A 17,258-nucleotide genomic window follows, 5' to 3' on the forward strand; every position below is an offset into this window, starting at 1 on the left:
TGTTGTTACACGTGGTCTGCCACTGTGAGGAAAATCAGCTGTCCGTCCTGTCTCCTTGTAGCGCTGTCTTAGGCGTCTCACAGCACGGACATTGCAATTCATTGCCCTGCCCACATCTGCAGTCCTCATGCCTCCTTGCAGCATGCCTAAGGCATGTTCACGCAGATGAGCAGGGACCCTGGGCATCTTTCTTTTGGTGTTTTTCAGAGTCAGTAGAAAGGCCTCTTTAGTGTCCTAAGTTTTCATAACTGTGACCTTAATTGCCTACCGTCTGTAATCTGTTAGTGTCTTAACGATCGTTCCACAGGTGCATGGGAAACAGTGTTCAAACCCTTTACAATGAAGATCTGTGAAATTATTTGGATTTTTACAAATTATCTTTGAAAGACCGGGTCCTGAAAAAGGGATGTTTCTTTTTTTGCTGAGTTTAGTTGTGGAGAACTTAGGTTGTGGAGAGGTTAGGTAGTGGAGAAGGAATTGCTTCTTGCTGTTTGAACTGGGTTGTATCACCCTTAACAGCAATGGGGTTAACTGGGTTTTCCTTGACTTTGATCTCATTTGTGTGTCCACCATTGTGCTGTTTTCATTTTACCTCCATTTCCCTCATCTTTATCGCTTACATTTTTGGTATATCCACTTTTTCTCTAGCTGTGGTGAAATTAGCATTTATTTGCTGCTTTGTTTGTTTTTCCTTTTCCTGATTTATGTATTCAATACAGACTGACATGTCTTTTGTTACTATTGTTTTCATTTGTTTCTCATTTTCCCTGTACTATCATTGGCCTCTTCAACCATTTATTTTTCCACAATTTAACATGTATGTATAATGCATTTGTATCAGATAATTCTGAACATGTACAAATTGTTCCTGTTGGACGGTCAAGCAAAATAAGCTTTTCTGATGTGCTATATATCTGTTATGGCATGTATAATGAGTGTAAGAACAGCGTATAGGCTAAGCATTTTTCTATGACACAGATCGCGCCTGCCCACAGGTCATTACAGCCACCACCAGCTTGTTCTATTACAGAAGACTGATAGATATAAAAAAATGTAGCCACACACCTCAGTACAGATCAAACACAAACAATCACAGATGTGTTCTAGGTTCAGCTTATGCAAGTTGTTCTTTTGAGACGTACCTTATTTTGGGGCTTCTTATTTCCCTCTCCTTGCTGTAAACGTTTGGCGAGGTGAGAAGCCATTATTAGGTTTGGAAGAATCCGTTTTGCAGTTAAGTGTTATTACAAAAAGTGATTGTACTGTTATGTACGTGCATATTTTCAATAAAGCATTCAGGGTTTTAAGACCGTGATGGCTTTAATGATAAACAGCTTACGAAACAGTTATTCTCAGAACATGACTTTGGACTACAGTATTAGCCCTACCTCAATACAATCTCACAAGAAAAAAAGACACCAATTGTTCTCTTTCAAGTTTATTTAAGAAACCGCACAAATAAAAAGTAATTTTAGTTTGTTTAAATCAATCTGAACACACACCCTTCCCCATAGAGAAATACATTTGTCTGGAACATGGTCATTCTCAAACTGCACAAATAACATAGTGATGTGTAGTAAATGTGCTTTTGTCATACATAGTGAAATGTAATACAACTATGATACAGACAAGGGATTTGATTCAATCTGAAGCACTACACAAATTTAAATGCAATGTTACATGTCAGCTCAATTGGAAATTACCTTAAATGAAATCACGCTACAGCGTAGCTCTTCAGTGCTACGGATTGAATCAAGGTTATATTGCCCATTGATACACAGTCGAGTGATAAAAATAGGGTTGAAAAACATTTTCCAATCCAGGTGCATGTATTCCCCTGAGTACACTTTTTTATTTTATAATACCAATCAAATGTGTGCCTTTCAGCAGTCAGGGGATGTCAGATCTATGTTGATGTTAAGAGACTGCAAGAAAATATAATAGAAATAGATTGCCAAAACACAGGTTAGTATTCTGCAAAAGGATATTCAATTCAAGGATTTTCCAGCATGATGACAAGAGACAAAAAAATAAATATGACAATCAAATATGGCATTGACATATCAAAGATGATGTTCGGCAGGCTGCAAGAGGATGTGCTAGCTGTTGTGATTGGCTGAAAATGCGTTAGCCAATCGTATGCACCATCTAGCCTGTACGATTGTCATGTTTTCCATCTGCCCAGAGGAGCAGTGCACGGACAGCATTGTTGGACACAGGCTGAACAAAAGCACACGCACACACAATTCCAGGGCAGTTATGAGAACACAGAGGTATGTAATGGAGGGGAGGGGGGTCTGAGCATTGATTAGGTGTCCAGAGGAGTGTAATGTCAGGTGACTCCAGCTGAGCAGAGGACTGAGAACATATTGAACACCACATACTGAATAGTTTGTGATTCGGCCGATTGAATTAAAACGGCCATGGGCATCTCAATCGTTGATCAGTGCCAGGATCATGCTGTGGAGGAGAAAGGAAGCGTGTGACAAGTGAAGAAATTACTTTAATAACAAAACTTAAGCTCAGGCTAAACATAAAAGTTATCCTGTACTAAGCAATAAATAAATGAGCAGTAAGATTAGCTATGTTAGTACTGTAACATATGACAGCAGCTAGCATATAGAATCCCAGACAGCAAGGGACAATCTCTTACCTGTAAAGGTAGATGAAGAAGCAGAGCAGGTGGAAGCCGAGTTTGATCATGGACTCCTTCATGTGAGACTTTAGTTGTCCCCGGTTGTGGATCTCAGTGGGGTCAAACACCCCCATGTTTCCCATGGGCACCTTCCAAACCCTGTCAGATAAACAATAGGTAGACAACACACGAGACATTAGAACAACCATAGCATTGTAGGTAACAGCTTGGGTCTGGGCTATATCTCTAAGAACTGGGGAGTTTGTAAGGGGCTTACATGGGTTAGGGTAGTTATAGTATTACTTGTGGGTGCTAGACTTCCTGCTGAGCAGGGGGCAGCATGTCAAGTTCAACAACATCACTTCCTCTGTGTATATCTACCGGTTCCCAAAAAGGAACTGTCATCTCTACAGTGCTATTATTCATATGCACCAATGACCTGAAAGGCTCTGATGGGAACTGCTTGGCAGTGAAATATGCAGACACCACCAGGCATCCTCAGATGACACACTGCATTTCCAAACAGACGTAAACAGGGTTCATCACTGGTGCAATAACTACATCAAACGCAACAAAACTGCTTACTGATTTCATGGGGAAGGCAGACTCAGTGAGCCACCTAGTCCTGATTGGTGAAGAGATAGTGTTGAGTTGTAGGGACCTGGGAACCATCATGGACAGCACACCCTTTTAATGCCAACACTCAGAACATCAATAAAAAATACCAACCACGACTGTACCTCCTGCGCAGACAGACAACTGAACGTCAACACCTAGACACTCCACCTACTACACCTGCCATATAGAGAGAGTGCTGACTTTCTGTTTCCTGGCCTGGTACGGTGGGCAGTCAGTGGCTAATAAGGGTATTCTCAGGCGGACTGTGAACCTGGGGTCCAAGCTCTACGGGCTGCAATGCAGGGGTCTTCAGAGCCACTATGATAAACTGGCAAGGGACAAGGCCAAGAGCATCATAGAGGACCCCACACACAATCTTGCCCAATGATTTGAGCTGCTGCCCTCCAGAAGGAGATTAAGGGTCCCACTGTTCAGTAATAATAGGAGCAAGGCCTGTTAAACAGTGGGACATAGGACAGATGCAGGCCCAATACACTGTCGGACAGTATAATATGTGAAAATGTAAGTGGGTGAATCGTATACTAACTTTCCAGTTTTCAGTACCGCATGTAATACAGTTGAAGTCGGAAGTTTACATACACTTAGGTTGGAGTCATTAAAACTTGTTTTTCAACCACTCCACAAATTTCTTGTTAACAAACTATAGTTTTGGCAAGTCAGTTAGGACATCTACTTTGTGCATGACAAGTAATTTTTCCAACAATTGTTTACAGACAGATTATTTCACTTATAATTCACTGTATCACAATTCCAGTAGGTCAGAGGTTTACATTCACTAAGTTCACTGTGCCTTTAAACACATTGGAAAACTCCAGAAAATGATGTCATGGCTTTAGAAGCTTCTGATAGGCTAATTGACATCATTTGAGTCAATTGGAGGTGGACCTGTGGATGTATTTCAAGACCTACCTTCAAACTCAGTGCCTCTTTGCTTGACATGCTGGAGGAAACGGGCACAAAAGTATCTATTTCCACAGTAAAACGAGTCCTATATCGACATAACCTGAGAGAGGCTTGCAAGCTGAAGAACACCATCCCAACCGTGAAGCACAGGGGTGGCAGCATCATATTGTGGGGGGTTCTTTGCTGCAGGAGGGACTGGTGCATTTCACAAAATAGATGGCATCATGAGGCAGAAAAATTGTGTGGATATATTGAAGCAACATCTCAAGACACCAGCCAGGAAGTTAAAGCTTGGTCGCAAACGGGTCTTCCAAATAGACAATGACCCCAAGCATACTTCCAAAGTTGTGGCAAAATGACTTAAGGACAACAAAGTCAAGGTATTGGAGTGGCCATCACAAAGCCCTGACCTCAATCATATAGAAAATGTGTGGGCAGAACTGAAAAAGCGTGTGTGAGCAAGGAGGCCTACAAACCTGACTCAGTTACACCAGCTCTGTCAGGAGGAATGGGCCAAAATTCACCCAGTGTGTGGGAAGCTTGTGGAAGGCTAACCAAAATGTTTGACCCAAGTTAAACAATTTAAAGGCAATGCTACCAAATACTAATTGAGTGTATGTAAACTTCTGACCCACTGGGAATGTGATGAAAGAAATAAATCATTCTCTCTACTATTATTCTGACATTTCTTAAAATAAAGTGGTGATCCTAACTGACCTAAGAATTTTTACTGGCATTAAATATCAGGAATTGTGAAAAACTGAGTTTAAATGTATTTGCTAAGGTGTATGTAACTTCCCGACTTCAACTGTATATTGTGTTGTGTTCGTATGCTGACGTCGCGAAATGAATTTCAATGTAAAATGAAGTATATCTTATCGTAAGGTTTACAACACAGCCACTGATGACAGCTCTGAGCGGAACCCCTCACTCCTCAGACACAAAAGTGTCTTTAGTGCTCACATAGGAAAAGAAGATGCCGTTGGTCATTAACATTCAGTCGTCATAACAAACAACAGGTACAACGTACTTACCTGTACATGTTCCAGGCGGCCACAGGCAGGTTGAGTAGGAAGACAAACCAGTGCAGGGAGACAAGCATCAGCACTGTTGCCAGGGCCTGGCCTACCAGCTCTGGTACAACCCACTGCAGATGCACATTATGAAAAGTATATGAGCACAAGCATACAGGACACAACAAAAGACAATGGGCCACAGAGGTATAAGTCAGGAAGCTGAAAGTTACATGTAGGGTAAATCCATTTGAATTCAATAACTTTTTGACTGCACACCTTTTGATTTGAACGAAACCTTCCATACATAGGCCTATTTAACCATTGGAGAAGTGCTCAGAAAGTGACTTTAGGGACCTGAATTCCAAAACATTCATGAGATAAAGGTGCTCAAAGTTAACCCATTTTGCATACCCCACCATACCATGTCGTCGTCACTGGAAAAGATAAAACAGTTGAGATTTATATAATTTAAAACCTTACAAAACAGGGTTGTCAAATTGTTGGACAATTTCTAGATTTATTTTTATAATGTCCTTTAACCTATTGGGGCTAGGGGGCAGTATTTGCACGGCCGGATAAAAAACGTACCCGATTTAAACTGGTTACTACTCTTGCCCAGAAACGAGAATATGCATATAATTAGTAGAATTGGATAGAAAACACTAAAGTTTCTAAAACTGTTTGAATGGTGTCTGAGTATAACAGAACTCATATGGCAGGTCAAAACCTGAGAAGATTCCATACAGGAAGTGCCCTGTCTGACAATTTGTTGTCCTTCTGTTGCATCTCTATCGAAAATACAGCATCTGTGCTGTAACGTGACATTTTCTAAGGCTTCCATTGGCTCTCAGAAGGCGCCAGAAAGTGGAATGGGGTGTCTGCTGTCTCTGGGCAAAGAACAGCAGCAGAATTTGTGAGTGGTCAGCCTGGGGACAGTGACACTGAGATGCGCGTTCACGAGACTACTCAATTTTTTTCTTTCAGCCTTTGAATGAATACAACGTTGCCCGGTTGGAATATTATCGCTATTTTACAAGAAAAATAGCATAAAAATTGATTTTAAACAGCGTTTGACATGCTTCGAAGTACGGTAATGGAATATTTTGATTTTTTTTGTCACGAAATGCGCTCGCGCGTCACCCTTCGGATAGTGACCTGAACGCACGAACAAAACGGAGCTATTTGAATATAACTATGGATTATTTGTAACCAAAACAACATTTGTTGTTGAAGTAGAAGTCCTGGGAGTGCATTCTGATGAAGAACAGCAAAGGTAATCCAATTTTTCTAATAGTAATTCTGAGTTTAGGTTGTCCCAAACTTGGTGGGTGTCAAAATAGCTAGCCGTGATGGCCGAGCTATGTACTCAGAATATTGCAAAATGTGCTTTTGCCGAAAAGCTATTTTAAAATCTGACACCGCGATTGCATGAAGGAGTTCTGTATCTATAATTCTTACAATAATTGTTATGTATTTTGTGAACGTTTATCATGAGTAATTTAGTAAATTCACCGGAAGTTTTCACTGGGTATGCTAGTTCTGAACATCACATGCTAATGTAAAAAGCAGTTTTTTGATATAAATATGAACAAAACATGCATGTATTGTATAACATAATGTCCTAGGAGGTTAGTGCTGCATTTAGCTGTGGTTTTGGTTTTTGTGACATATATGCTTGCTTTGAAAATGGCTGTGTGATTATTTTTGGCAGGGTACTCTCCTGACATAATCTAATGTTTTGCTTTCGCTGTAAAGCCTTTTTGAAATCGGACAATGTAGTTAGATTAACTAGAGTCTTGTCTTTAAAATGGTGTAAAAATAGTCATATGTTTGAGAAATTGAAGTTATAGCATTTTTGAGGTATTTGTATTTTGCGCCACGCGATTCCACTGGCTGTTGACTAGGGTGGGACTTAATTATCTAAAAACTCTAATCGCATATATTGTACCTTAGACCCTATTTTACATAGTCTAAGATGTTTGTGTTGTGTCATCGGTTAAGACAACATGCTCTTGAATACAAGGTGGGTGTCCTGTTTTGGCTGATAAATGTTCAAATATGGGAATAAAATTGAAATGTCAAATTTTGAATGGTACCACAAAGATGGTTGGAGGTCCACACATCAGAGAATGTTGACTTGAATGGGAATATCTGTTGTTTTAAATTATACTGTCAATCATCCATAGGAAACCTATTGAAATCATAGAAATATAGATAATAGAATAGACATGACTAAGTTGACAGTCGACGATGGGCGGTCACAAATTTCAATTCATTTTAAATGTCAATAGCTAAAAAAAAAAAAATCTATCTTGCGACTTGTGACGGCCGGCCGCCCAACAACCTGCCCGCTTGACCCTATCCCCTCCTCTCTTCTCCAGACCCTTTCCGGAGACCTTCTCCCCTACCTCAACTCAACTCATCCTTGACCGCTGGCTACATCCCTTCCGTCTTCAAGAGAGCGAGAGTTGCACCCCTTCTCAAAAAACCTACACTCGATCCCTCCGATGTCAACAACTACAGACCAGTATCCCTTCTTTCTTTTCTCTCCAAAACTTGAGCATGCCGTCCTTGGCCAGCTCTCTTGCTATCTCTCTCAGAATGACCTTCTTGATCCAAATCAGTCAGGTTTCAAGACTGGTCATTCAACTGAGACTGCTCTTCTCTGTGTCACGGAGGCTCTCCGCACTGCTAAAGCTAACTCTCTCTCCTCTGCTCTCATCCTTCTAGACCTTTCTGCTGCCTTTGATACTGTGAACCATCAGATCCTCCTCTCCACCCTCTCCGGGTTGGGCATCTCCGGCGCGGCTCACTCTTGGATTGCGTCCTACCTTACAGGTCGCTCCTACCAGGTGGCGTGGCGAGAATCCGTCTCCGCACCACGTGCTCTCACCACTGGTGTCCCCCAGGGCTCAGTTCTAGGCCCTCTCCTATTCTCGCTATACACCAAGTCACTTGGCTTTGTCATATCCTCACATGGTCTCTCCTATCATTGCTACGCAGACGACACACAATTAATCTTCTCCTTTCCCCCTTCTGATAACCAGGTGGCGAATCGCATCTCTGCATGTCTGGCAGACATATCAGTGTGGATGACTGCTGAACCTCGGCAAGACGGAGCTGCTCTTCCTCCCGGGGAAGGACTGCCCGTTCCATGATCTCGCCATCACGGTTGACAACTCCATTGTGTCCTCCTCCCAGAGTGCTAAGAGCCTTGGCGTGACCCTGGACAACACCCTGTCGTTCTCCGCTAACATCAAGGCGGTGACCCGATCCTGTAGGTTCATGCTCTACAACATTCGCAGAGTACGACCCTGCCTTACACAGGAAGCGGCGCAGGTCCTAATCCAGGCACTTGTCATCTCCCGTCTGGATTACTGCAACTCGCTGCTGGCGGGGCTCCCTGCCTGTGCCATTAAACCCCTACAACTCATCCAGAACACCGCAGCCCGTCTGGTGTTCAACCTTCCCAAGTTCTCTCACGTCACCCCGCTCCTCCGCACACTCCACTGGCTTCCAGTTGAAGCTCGCATCTGCTACAAGACCATGGTGCTTGCCTACGGAGCTGTGAGGGGAACGGCACTTCCGTATCTTCAGGCTCTGATCAGTCCCTACACCCAAAGAAGGGCACTGCGTTCATCCAGCTCTGGCCTGCTCGCCTCCCTACCTCTGTGGAAGCACAGTTCCCGCTCAGCCCAGTCAAAACTGTTCGCTGCTCTGGCACCCCAATGGTGGAACAAGCTCCCTCACGACGCCAGGACAGCGGAGTCAATCACCACCTTCCGGAGACACCTGAAACCCCACCTCTTTAAGGAATACCTGGGATAGGATAAAGTAATCCTTCTAACCCCCCCCCCCCAAAAAAAGATAGATGTACTATTGTTAAGTGGTTGTTCCACTGGATATCATAAGGTGAATGCACCAATTTGTAAGTCGCTCTGGATAAGAGTGTCTGCTAAATGACGTAAATGTAAATTACAGTGGTCTGAAGGGTTGATTCCATTCTATGAATAATATTTCTATGATTGAAATGACAACCACCCTGTATTCAAGAGCATGTTGCGTCTCAACCAATGGTGGGCACAACACAAAAACCTCAGATGATGCGAAATATGATATATGAGAATATGAAGAAAACTTATTTTTACACTTTTTTTGGATAATTGATGTTCAAGGTTTCAAAATGACATTTTTAATTCCAAAAATATTTGTCCAATAAATAAAATAGTTTAACACTGTTTGTAAGCTTTTAAAATGATATCACACTGAACTATCTTTTCCAGTGAAGAAGACATGGATGTCTCATGGTATGGTGGGGTATGCATAATTGGTCAACTCTTAGCACCTTTATCTCCTGAACCTTTTGCCAATCAGGTCCAAAAAGTCACTTTCCGACCACTTTCTCCATGGGCAAACATGTATGGAAAGTTTTACTTCAATCAAAAGGGATCCTGCCAAAAAGTGATTTGAATTCAAATGGATTTAGGGATGGATCGACATTTATAGAACTGTTACCTGGAGGAAAATGGGGGAGGGTTATGCTTTTTCAATTAGTCAAGTGGAGGGTTTAGTATTTTATTAATCTAGTCCAGAGGAGGGTCATGTAATTTGTAATTGATTGAAATGTCAATATTCCTCAGTGTTTTAGAAGTAGTTGCTTATTAGGCTATAAATCCATGTGTGCCTGATGCCGCCCCTCATCTCGGTTTCTCCCCTGGGCACTCAATATCAAGTGCGCCTATAGGCTATTTAGTGTGTTCTCAATTAAACGATCAATAGCCTATAGGCTACGAAGTGCATGCTCAAAAAACACAGAGCAAAGTTATATTTCTAAGATAGCTGCTGGGATGGTGTAAATGAAACTAGGCTGCATTACACACTGCAATGGATAATCCAAACCTGAGCCCTGGCCTGCTCTGCTCTTGCTAATCAAAAACATTTTTGTGTGCAGTTTAACCAATGGCTGTGCTGTGTAGGACTATGGGGGCAGTTCAGGAGAGTCAAAGTTGCCATCTACTTTATGTTTTTATTATTTTGGGTACAGGGGAGGGTTGATTTTTTAAAAACTTTTTTTGAAGCGTTCAGGGAGGGTTTTTGTAAAATATATTTTACTGAAGGTAGGGCCATCCATTTTCATTTCAGAGAGGTCCGATTTTCTCCATGTAAACCTTATTTGAAATATCGTTCACTCCCTTAACCTATACCAACATTAACAAAATATGACATTCTTTCTCATGTCTGCTCTGTACTCAGGTGCACAGCTTGTACTTATCATGAGTCCTATAGAATACCACAGTATGAGTCATAATACCCATGAAACCTAGCAGTCGAACAGGGAAACAGTTCCAATAATTTTTCCACCATTCATTTTTCCCCATAGGGAATTTTAGAAACACTTCAAATAAAGGCTGTTTCTTATGTAGGCTTACCCTTGAGTGACTTCTTGATAACTGTGTAAATCTCTCTAGGACAGGCCTGGGCAATTATTTTCCATGGAGGGCCACATTAGAATATATTTTTGCCATCGTGGGCCAGAATCATATTACAGGATTATACATCATGTGTATGACTGTGTTGACAGATATCTACTGTAAATCACATCCAGATATGCTACTTATTTTACTTTTTTAAAATGCACAGAAATAAACCACATCCATGTTCTCCTTTTGGTAGGTATTTCCATTAATAAACATGCAATGCACTACAGGAAACTGAACATTCAGCGCCACAGACAGAACTCTTGTTAACGGGTATGTACAAAAACACAAGAGAGAGCTCAACATTCCATTTCAACTACCGTAATTTCCGGACTATTAAGCGCGCCTGAATATAACCCGCAGCCACTGAATTAAAAAATATATATTATTTTGAACATAAATAAGCCGCAGGTGCCTACCGGTACATTGAAACAAATGAATTTTACACAGGCTTTAACGAAACACGGCTTGTAACAAAAAATAAAACATTAGCAGTAAGCTTTAGTTGTCTTTTTGCACTGAGTCAATTCCTCACGCTGCTGTTTCCAACGTCTTATCATCGACTCATTAAGACCAAGCTCCCGTGCAGCAGCTCTATTTCCTTTTCCAACAGCCAGATCAATCGCCTTCAACTTGAAAGCTGCATCATATGCATTTCTCCGTGTCTTTGCCATGATGAGGGTGACAAAATGACTACCGTAATCAGAATGATGGGAAGTTTGAGAGCGCTCGATTTAATCTAAACAGTAAACAAAAACGTTGTTTGACCTTAACCCGTTCGCCAATTTCATTGGTCTAATGAAAGCTTCATGCCGCCAAAAAACTGAGCACGTCACAGAATGTGTTTAAAAAAAAAAAAAATCCATATATTAGCCGCGTCATTGTTTAAGCCGCGAGGTTCAAAGCCTGGGAAAAAAGTTGCGGCTTATAGTCCGGAATTTACGGTACTCAATCAGTGTGGAGTGAAGTCTCTGATGGGCATTGACGAGAGCAGTGCAGTCAGGTTAAGTTTCTGACGTCGCTATGCGCAGGATTTCTGAGAGGTGCGAGTCAGTAAGAGATGATCTGTGCCTTCACTTGTTATATTTCATCACTGAAAATGTCTGTTCACATACATAGGTTGACCCAAACAGTGCAAACATCTTCTGAGCATCACTCCTAATCTTTGGAAAGTTTTGTTCATCGAGAGATGCATAGAACCTCGTCAGGGACATTGTTCTGAATAGTTCCCCAATCACTGCATCAGACTGAAGATCGATAAGCTCAAGTTGCAGGTCAGTGGGAGCGTTATCCACATTGAAGTTGAAAGGAAACCAACAGCATGTCATTTTCCAACATCTGAAATACTCAAAACGACGAGAAAACTCACCGTTCAAAGTACGCAGCAGCGATGTATACTTCTCCCGCTGGTCATCTGATAGGGAACAGACTAGTAGTCGGAAGGTGGGTGAGATTGTTGGTTTCTACGTGGCAGGTCAGGAAGAGTAACTTTCCCTTGAAGGCTTTGACAAGGCTGTACATCTGATGTGCAAAAAGGCCCTTCCCTTGTAGTTTGGAATTCAGTTCATTCATGAGGGCCATGATGTCCACAGTGAAGGCAAAAATCAGCCAACCATTCTTTATCTTGCAGTTGATGGAAATCCACATATTTTCCTTTTAATTTGCAAATACTCAGCAATCTCCGACTTCAGGTCCCACACCCTTTTAAGCACCTTTCCCTAACTGAGCCATCTCACGTTTGTGTATAAGGGGAAATCTGCATGATCCGACTGTCTCTTCCAACAGTGAGAAACTGCCTGTGGTTTAAATATTTTGCTCTTACGAAGTTTACCACTTTAGTGACTGTATCCACAACATGGCTCATTTTCAGAACACATTTACAGAGCACCTGCTGATGAATAATGCAATGCAATGCAAGAAAAGAATGTTCTGATCTGGTTCAGCTCAGCTACTTGATCTTGTATCATTTTCAAAAGGCCAACGTTTTTTCCTGTGAAGTTTGGGCACCCATCAGTGGTCACACTGGTTAACTTTTCTAAACTCAGTCCCAGCTTTGCCACACACTTATTAACCTCCTCCAATGAATATTTCACTGTGGTTGTGCTCTTCATTGACTGCACCGAAGTAAGCTCCTCTGCAATTACAAAGTCTGGGGTTATGCCTCATAAGAATATCAACAACTGCGGCGTGTCACATGCATCACTGCTCTCATCCAGGGCCAAGGAGAAATAGGTGAAATCCTTTACCTTGTCTTTCAACTGTTGTTCCATATTCTTTGTGATGTCCTCAATATGCCGTGTCACCGTTCGTCTTGACAGGGAAACATTTTTAAATAGCTTTCTTGTCGGGGCAAAGTATTGCTGCAGAGTCTATGAAACATTCTTTAATGAATTCATCCTCAGCGAATGGCTTGCTATGTTTAGCAATTGTGTAGGACAGTACTTAGCTAGCACTCGCAATTCCGTCGTTTGCTGAATGCAGTTTTGTGAGAAGTACTTTCTGTTTTTGCAACTGAGAAAGCAACTATTTCGATGCACTTGCCCTCTGCTCAGAAGACATATTCCTATATTTCTCTGCATGCTTCGTCTGGAAGTGTCGGGACAAGTTGTAGTCTTTCAAGACAGCGATGCTCTCCTTGCACACAGCTTTCCCTGATACCTCAATAAAGAAATATTTCGAAGTTCACTCTTGCTGGAACACCCTACATTCATTGTCTATTTTCCTTTGGAAAAACTCATTTTAGCGCAATTTCTAGCTAGCTACTATTTGTTATGTGTGTGTCAGCCTGTCAGTCACTGCCTGTCCTCGTGCAGTTGTTACTTATACGTGCGTTCAAAATAAATGTCCCACAAGCGGTCGGAGTTAAATCATTACACAAAGGCGAGTATTCATTATGCTTTTAATTTGAATAGCAAGTACTTTACTATCGCAAATTCTTTATGTGATCTGAGCATGAGTCCGCGGGCCATATTGAATCAGGTCGCAGGTCGGCCTTTGACACGCCTGCTCTAGGATAAAAAGTTACTTTTATCAATATATTTGCCTGTATTTGCCACCCCCCAAAAAATGAAAGGCTAGTTTGCTGCTAATGTGGCTATCATAAAGAACTACAAATGCCATGATGATCTGGACGAGACTGCCGAATCAAGGCAAAATGTAGGATCTCTAGATTAACTATCTAATGTTAGGTAAATGCACTGCACCTGTACATAGCCCATCTATAATTTAGCCCAAACAACTACCTCTTCCACTACTGTATTTATTTATTTTATTTTGCTCCTTTGCACCCCATTATCTCTATTTCTACTTTGCACTTTCTTCTACTACAAATCTACCATTCAAGTGTTTTACTTGCTATATTGTATTTACTTTGCCACCATGGACTTTTTTTGCCTTTACCTCCCTTATCTCACCTCATTTGCTCACATTGTACATAGACTTATTTTTCTACTGTATTATTGACTGTATATTTGTTTTACTCCATGTGTAACTCTGTGTTGTTGTATGTTGTCGAACTGCTTTGCTTTATTTTGGCCAGGTCGCAATTGTAAATGAGAACTTGTTCTCAACTTGCCTACCTGGTTAAATAAAGGTGAAATAAAAAAAATAAAAAATGTAGTAATGAATAAATTGGCTTAACTTCTTTAAATGGACAATTCTGTGAACTGTCTCGTGCAAGTTTTAAATTGACACAGTACCTGTTAGCGAAGGTGTCAGCTTGCGGTGGTCTGCAGGTGCTTGCAGGGATTTGTAGTTTTGCATGATGTCTACTTTGATCTTAATTAGCATTTTCGAATCAGAGTTAATGGAACAGAATATATTGATAAATCACCTTGTCCGAGATAGAACATGGTTATGAAAACATCACGCCAGGGTAAGCCTACACGAAACACAGCACTTATTTTAAGTGTTTCATTTTTCCCATAGGGGATTTTTAGATTGGTGGAAAACGATTGGAACCACTTTCCTGTTTGACCGTTTAGGTTTTGGGTATTATGACACCTCCACTGTTGGGCTCTATGGCATTCCACGTCCTTTTTGCAGTGGGAAATGTCCTTACCATACCCAAATGCTCTGTCTAAACATAAATACGCCTCACTTGCGATAGGGTTTTGGAAATGTTTGGAACTTAATAAAAATGTCAGTTTCTGACAAAACAGCAAGTTTAGTGTAGAGAATCATTGTACCATCTAAACAGCTGTGAAATATCTTCCATAACCAAAAATATTGTAATTTCATTTGTTTGAATGAAAATGGTGTACAAAACCTAAAGTAAAGACGCAAAAACGAAACGGAAGCACAGAATTCGCACATAACACATAATCTACCTCTTCTTAGACTTGCTTTCAATGAGAATGACAGATCTATAACACACATTTATGGGAATTTGACCCAGTGACCAAAAAGTTACATATTGCAGCTAACTTTCATATCAACGACGAAAAAAACTAAAAAAAAATACACTTACTGTACACAGTTTATCAAAGTTAGACCCTGCTGTGTAAAAAAAAAAAAAAAAAATCCAATGGAGGGAGTTCGATTTAGGTAGGGGTGTTTATCCGTGTAAAAAATTATTGCATTCGTTTTGACCACAGGCTGCCTCCCGGCTTTGTGGAGTGGGTAACAAGGTGGGATATCTCGCTTTATTAGCTGGGTGCTCTGCCTTATAACAATTACTTAAAACGAATCCGAAATTCAAGAACATTGGGAAACGTCGGTACACGAAAATGTGGCCCGGTGATGCTCGATTTGCGATTCACAAATGTATCTTTTGGAATTTGAAATATTATTTATTGCTGATGTGAAAGTTAAGTCCCAAATGTTTCCAAAACCTTATTGCAAACGAGATTTGATGTTTCGAACCGTTAAAACAGTGTCGGGATTATAGTTTACAGTGAGCCAGTTGGGGTCTACACCTTTAACCGAAAGCCCTAAAGGGAAGCTATGTTCTTGAGAGCTAGCTAGCTGTGTGTACATGCAAAAAAATATATTTGAAAGGAAATTACCCATGACAACTGTGCTTACTCTGTTTAACTTCGAACAGCAGGCTCGTGCATTGATGTAGTCACATTCTAGATCGGAGAGGGTAATTACCTATTCATGAAGTTAAGGTATGTAAACTGTCTGGACAGAGATGTATAAGGCTAACGTTTAGCTATACTGTAACAGTTTCTCTATATTCTGAATGTCAGCTAACGCAAGCGAGGAAGCCATTGAATACTTGGGAATGTGTGAGTAACTAGGACTGGCAGTCTGTTTAACCACTGAACTTTTGCTAGGAAAAAACAAGCAGCAGACACTGCATCTAAAATATGTCAACACTGCTGTTGACGCCAGAAGATCGACATTTTAAAGTGCAAAGGACGAACAGGGCGTTGGCTAACTGGCCCTTGCTGGCTAGTTCGCTAACGTCCGTTTATCAAGACACAGCAGTAGGGATTGGATTGATACGTTTGATCATGGTTAAATCACCGCCACCGTTAACTAGCACTTGTCTGCCACAGACAGGTACCCACAAAGCACGAGCGCTAAAACGTATTGATTGTAACAAAGATAGTAATAGAGATCCAGTACACAACGTATTAGCTAATGTTCAAGAAAAGGATACGAAGTACACCGCCAGAAAAATCAAAGCACAGCAGTCGACTAGCGATAGAATGAACACAGCCGCCTCCATCTTTCGTCTTCCGCATTCACTGCTATTTCCGGGTATTTTGACATTTGTGCAAAGGGTCAGGTTTTACCTATACTGCCACCTCTCGTACTGTAGTAGATAGTTTGGAAGGGAGTGGAGCACCGCAAGTTTAAGACCATAACTTAGTCCTTGTTCTCCCTCTTTACGTCTGGTCTTAACAAGAGATGGGTCACCTTTGTTTGATACTGTTTTCCTTGATTTATTTGGCGTGGGCTACGGCCAAACAGTAGCCTGTGATGAGTTTGGTTAATAAATCGTGAATTCGTAAACGCAATCCTGTCTGGACATTTGTTCATTTAGGATCTAGCCAGGTCATTACAATATTTTTACTCACCAGAATATAACGTTTTTTTTCTGACCACCATACGACCAGTTGGTCATAATTGTGACCACTATATTATGCAGCCTACTGGTCATAGTTAAGATCTCATCATAACCTGGAAATGACCACCTTGCTACGGCTTATAACCTACACTTTTTTTCTAAAAGGTTCCGAAAGGGTTCTTCAACTGTCCCCATAGGAGCAGTGGCTGTTCTAGACCATTTCAACTGGGGGGGACAAGCTGGGGCCAGTTGTACTGTTAGAGGGGCCAGTTACATTTGACGTTATTGTTGTCATATCGTTTTGCATGTGGTACGATACTGTTGTGTTCCGCCTAAAGCCGTCCCTCTAGAAAATGTGTGGGTTAAATTAGTGTCCCGCTTTGCCACTGTCTAATAACGGATGTAAAAAAAGAACGATAGCAAAAATGAGTTATGTAAAAAAATATTTCATACTCCACATTTAGGGGGGCCACAAGGGGGTCCAAAATTGTTGTCACAGGGACACTGCTCACCCAGAACCGCTAGTGAATAGGAGAACCCTTTTTGGTGCCAGGAAGAAGCCTTTTTGG

General features: G+C 41.3%; 1 protein-coding gene across 5 annotated transcripts; it reads right to left on the reverse strand.

Annotated features, from left to right (window-relative positions):
• Nucleotides 1–1,422: 1,422 nt before the first annotated feature.
• On the reverse strand, nt 1,423–16,968 carry LOC100195842 (cornichon homolog 4). 5 transcript variants are annotated; one of them, XM_014200176.2, is made up of 5 exons: nt 16,279–16,377; nt 12,040–12,133; nt 5,212–5,324; nt 2,654–2,794; nt 1,423–2,460 (listed from the first exon to the last, which is right to left on the reverse strand). In XM_014200176.2, exons 3-5 carry the CDS (start codon nt 5,277–5,279, stop codon nt 2,433–2,435), a joined length of 237 nt encoding a protein of 78 aa, XP_014055651.1. In that variant the 5' UTR covers nt 5,280–5,324; nt 12,040–12,133; nt 16,279–16,377; the 3' UTR covers nt 1,423–2,432. The 5 variants fall into 5 exon arrangements, with proteins under 5 accessions (XP_014055651.1, XP_014055653.1, XP_014055652.1 ...); NM_001140871.1 differs by lacking the exon at nt 12,040–12,133 and adding an exon at nt 15,696–15,764 and having other exon boundaries at nt 1,428–2,460; nt 16,279–16,365; XM_014200178.2 differs by lacking the exons at nt 12,040–12,133; nt 16,279–16,377 and adding an exon at nt 16,700–16,968.
• Between the last annotated feature and the right edge of the window lie 290 nt (nt 16,969–17,258).

Source organism: Salmo salar, chromosome ssa05 (genome assembly GCF_905237065.1).
Source record: "Salmo salar chromosome ssa05, Ssal_v3.1, whole genome shotgun sequence".
Classification (NCBI taxonomy): domain Eukaryota; kingdom Metazoa; phylum Chordata; class Actinopteri; order Salmoniformes; family Salmonidae; genus Salmo; species Salmo salar.

Bases quoted from the DNA above. Each gene is read 5' to 3' on its own strand.
- LOC100195842 (NM_001140871.1), bottom strand. From the start codon at position 16,347: ATGGAGGCGGCTGTGTTCATTCTATCGCTAGTCGACTGCTGTGCTTTG. The intron at 15,765-16,278 runs GTATCCTTTTCT...CTTCATGAATAG, and splicing joins TTTTTCTGGCGGTGTACTTC to GTAATTACCCTCTCCGATCT. The intron at 5,325-15,695 runs GTAAGCACAGTT...GTGCATCTGCAG, and splicing joins GCTGTTCGAAGTTAAACAGA to TGGGTTGTACCAGAGCTGGT.